The 4,595-nt window shown below is 39.4% G+C and overlaps 1 protein-coding gene across 1 annotated transcript in view; it reads left to right on the top strand.

Moving 5' to 3' along the window:
- The first annotated feature begins 4,128 nt into the window (after positions 1 to 4,128).
- The window catches only part of tmem129 (transmembrane protein 129, E3 ubiquitin protein ligase), a 12,757-nt gene continuing 12,290 nt past the window's right edge, over positions 4,129 to 4,595 (top strand). Inside the window, exon 1 of the mRNA XM_017433436.3 lies at positions 4,129 to 4,406. Coding sequence (XP_017288925.1) covers positions 4,202 to 4,406 — 205 coding nt within the window. The 5' untranslated portion in view covers positions 4,129 to 4,201. The remainder of the gene's footprint in view (positions 4,407 to 4,595) is intronic.

Here is a 4,595-nt window from a genome sequence, read left to right as displayed (position 1 = left end):
ATGTTTCTCGGCTGGCCTGGGAACGCCTTGGGATTCCCCCGGAGGAGCTGGCCCAAGTGGCTGGGGAGAGGGAAGTCTGGGTCTCCCTGCTTAGGCTGCTGCCCCCGCGACCCGACCCCGGATAAGAGGAAGAAGATGGATGGATGGATGGATTTTTATATAAGCTATATGTGGTTTCCAACAGAGTTTATGATCTATAATCACAGCTACATAGCAATTTGTTTCATAGACTCTATTTAACTTAAGAGTTATCTCCAGAATGTCCCTGCCACCACCAAACAACATAAATTTAGTCTTATGTTCATTAAGAGACAACTTATTAACATCAAACCAGGTTTTAACCAAAACCCGTTAACTTTCTATTATTTTTACTGACTCCTCTTGAGCTAAATAAGTTTTTATATTAGTTACATAACAAATATCATTTATAGACATTATAAATAACTTTTGGTTCCAGTACTGAACCTTGTGGAACACCACAGGTTATTCTTCTTAACTGTGAAAGTTAGGAAAGATTATTTAAAATTCCTCACGGTTTGACTGTTTTTTAAAGATTTGCTAGAACAGTCGTAAAGATGGCCGTATTTTCTAACAGCCTCAGTCTGCTGCTCCTCATAGATATCTACCTCTTGTGCCAGCGATAACGAGGTTAAACAGTTATCTAGATGTCATTCATGAATGAAGAAACATGCATGAACATAGTCGTATCCCATACAGAAAAGTGCCCATAATAAACGGTGTTAAAAGCATTATTATTATTATTATTATTATCATTATCATTATTATTATTATTATTATTATTATTATTATTATTATTATTATTTTAGATAGTTTTGTCCATTGAAATAAACAAAAAGTCATGAACGCAGCAGAAAGAAAAGAGCAGAATGGAGGGAAATCCTAATTTCAATGTGATCAGACCCAATAAAGAAATGACTGATTCATTTTAAGCGCTGTCCTACTATATTACAAAACAGAATTATATATCATCAATAATAGGGAGAGACACTTTGGTAAAAGCTGCACAAGAATATAGAAATGAAATAAATAAGTTGGCAAGAAAAATGCACAAAAACATAAACACCCCTATATGGTTTATTTTACTTTAAAAAAATTGATATTTAAATATAAAAATGTACTAAATACTGCATGTAATTACACCATATAAAATACATTACATGTGATCCATAGACATTTATAAATTATGCATAAATAGACCTTTAATTTTTCCTGTTCACAATTCATACACCTCAACAGATGGTGGCAACAAATAACAGCCATGTACTCTTCACCATATAAATATCACATATAAACATTTTCATATCTGATCCTACATCCAGACATGGTGTGTGTGAGATCAGAAATGTAACATATATGTCACCGTCAGCCTGGATACAGGGCGACATGTTAGGTGTGTGTTTGGGCGGTCAGTCAGAGAACTGCTGCTTCTCATCACGGATTAATATTAGGAAGATCTCACTTTTATTTGCTGATATTAGTCCAAGCCTCCTCCAAACCTCCTCCTCCTCCTCGTCCCTCCGGTCTCTGATGGAAACCCTCTCCGCACATTGTTCTTGTTGTCAGTCGCTGCTACCACCCTGAAGTTAGCTTCCGATTTGTCTGTTCGCTAAAGCGCTATTCCCACTTTTTTTCTGGGTGTGCACTATGTTTTATCAGCTGTAGATCAGAAACTACAATACTTAGAGAGTTCAAACCTGTACTCAGTCATTCTGTGGTCAAAACAGGATCTCCTAAATGCAGATTGTTATTTGTGAAATTTTTATTCCGATTATGAAAGTTCATTAAAGGGGAAATTAAATGTTTGTTTTTGTTTGTTTGCTTTTGTTTGTTCATCTGGTCACCAAAAATAAATGTCCAGTTAAATAAAAAAAACAAAAACAACTACTTGCACTGTTCAAATCTTGACTGTATTGTGTTATAGCCCCCCCTGAAAGATGAATGCCTTGCTTTGTGTGTGTGTGTGTGTGTGTGTGTGTGTGTGTGTGTGTGTGTGTTTGTAGAGAGGTCCATGAACCACATCACAGAGGCTGTTGAGACAGTTTTTCTGAGTCCTGACGTTTTACTGCTTGCTGCAGTAATTGAAGCTTCACAGTCTTTTAACAGTCACCTAATCACACAAGCCTCAAAACACATGAATGTAAAACACTGTGGAAACTTACAACCCCAGTGATTAAAAATCAATTCTGTCCGGTCTGACAGCTCAGACTAACAGCTCCTTTAGCAAGTTCCTGTTTGCGTGCTCTGACTACATTGTCCCCGATGATTAAATCACAATTCACTCAGAGTTGTCTAACACGTGTTAAAAGGTCGGGGGGTCATATGATTTGACTGTTGCTACTTATCTTGCTTTCATTAGCTCTTACGTTTCTCATGACGGTTACTGAAATTTTCAGAAAGTGGAAATTTAGGCCAGGTTTGAAAACTCTAAGTGTTGTAGTTTTGACCTGGAACAGTTCTACAGTGGCCCAGATGCCAAAATAAGCATTTAATTAGCCTTTTTTAAATTTTATTATTACAAATAGAATAAAAGTTTCACAAATCACAAAGCATGCTTGATTGATTCTGTTTTGACTAAGGATTGAATGATCTAAATATTGTAGTGTTTGAATTAAAGTTGATAAAAGTGTGTGTGTGTGTGTGTGTGTGTGTGTGTGTGTGTGTGTGTGTTCCATTGACTTCCATTCATTTCGACACCTTAACTACAGCCTAACCCTGACCCTTACCCTAACCCTAACCATTACCAGTACATAGCTAACCCTAAACCAAACCTTAGTCCTAAACCAAACCCCTAACCCAAAAACATCATTTCTCCTCGTGGGGACCAGGCTTTGGTCCTACAGTGGCCCAGATGCCACTGTAGGACCACACACACACACACACAAATTGTTGGAATAGCACTTTAGCAAAGTGCCGAGTCGGAAGTTGGAATCGGAGGCTGACTTCAGCGCCAGCAGACCCGTGATGAAATCAGCCCAAACGACGGTAGAAAAGCCGGATGAACGTCGAGTAGAGAAATATTCTGACCTCTAATGATGTCTCTGACTGCAGACTAAGCAGGAAGCACCCTTTTACCTCTGTCTGCTTGTCTGCTGTTGCAGGAAAAATAAATAAATAAATAAAAGGCTACCATTTTCATTTTTGGTAAACAAACCCAAAATAATTACCTTATGCATAAAATGACACAGCAGAAACCAAACCACTGCAATTTATTCAACATAACATGTAACGTTCTGTCAGCTATATTCAGAATTTATTTCTGTTTTATTTATTTATTTAGGTGTCTTACAAGTGTCCAAAGTAGATTTTCTGTGAGCCAGGCACTGGGAGGAGAGGGACTTTATCTCCACGTGGATCTAGGTTACATACAGGAGCATCCCATGAAGTTAAAAGCTTGCAGCTCCACACTCTCCAGGTTGAATGGAGGAAGCTCCCCGGATGGGAAGAGGAACATCTGCAGAACATCTACAGGACTGAAGCCCAGCTGTTTTAAGTTTGAATATGGTTCTGGATAAATTAACCTGTCCTGACTTTTGGACTGGGGATCAATGGGATATGGAATAATGCCAACATCACATACAGAAAAAAACAGGGTTTTATTCTTCTTGTAAAACAAACAAAAAGAACTGTTTTAATCCTAAAGGTCTTTTGTACACACATAATGAAATTATACAGAAACATAATATTCTGGTCTCCCTGCAGAAACACAACATGTAATCAGTGTTGTCTCCTGACATCAAATATTTATTATTTTGCAGCTTTGATTATGACATAAATGTTTTCTTAGACAACTTTAGCATCACTTTTGAAAGCACCTTTAGTTTGGACCCTCTGATCAGAAATGTATTTGTTCTGAGAATAGCTGCACTTGTCAAACAGGAAGGGACAGAAATTATTATTATTATTGTTGTTGTTATTATTATAGCATTGATGTAGAGTGCAGAACACCTCATTGACTCTCCTACAATCAGTAGCAGATTAAAAAAGCAGTGATTATAGCTGTATAAAATAAGTATATGTTTGACACTCCTTGGTACAGATGGTGATGGAGTTTCCAGAATGGCTGTCCTGCGTCCTCCGGGCCGGTAGGTGGCGCTGTGCTGCGGCTGTGACAAACCGAATCAGGCGGAAGCAGAGTGGACAAACATCGATGGGTCCGGGACTGTAGGGAAGCAGCTCCAACATGGAGAGTCCGGAGTTATCTTTTACTTTAGCGTATGTGGCGTTTGCCCTGTGCTTCATATTTACTCCCAACGAGTTCCGCGCGGCCGGGTTGACCATCCAGAGCCTGTTCTCTTCCTGGCTGGGCAGCGAGGATGTGGGCTTCATCCGGTACCACGTCCGGAGGACCAGCTGCACTGTCCTGGTCCACTCCGCTCTGCCTCTGGGTCGGTTCCGAACCACACTCACACCTGAAACAAGTTTAACAGAACCGTGTGAGCTCACAGTGAGCGCTGCTGGCAGAAGAGAGGAGAAATAACAAATCTAAAACAGACAGGTGTTTGACCTGGAGGACTAAAACAGACAGGTGTTTGACCTGGAGGACTAAAACAGACAGGTGTTTGACCTGGAGGACT

Source organism: Kryptolebias marmoratus, linkage group LG4 (genome assembly GCF_001649575.2).
Source record: "Kryptolebias marmoratus isolate JLee-2015 linkage group LG4, ASM164957v2, whole genome shotgun sequence".
NCBI lineage: Eukaryota > Metazoa > Chordata > Actinopteri > Cyprinodontiformes > Rivulidae > Kryptolebias > Kryptolebias marmoratus.
This window is presented reverse-complemented; position numbering and strand designations above follow the sequence as displayed.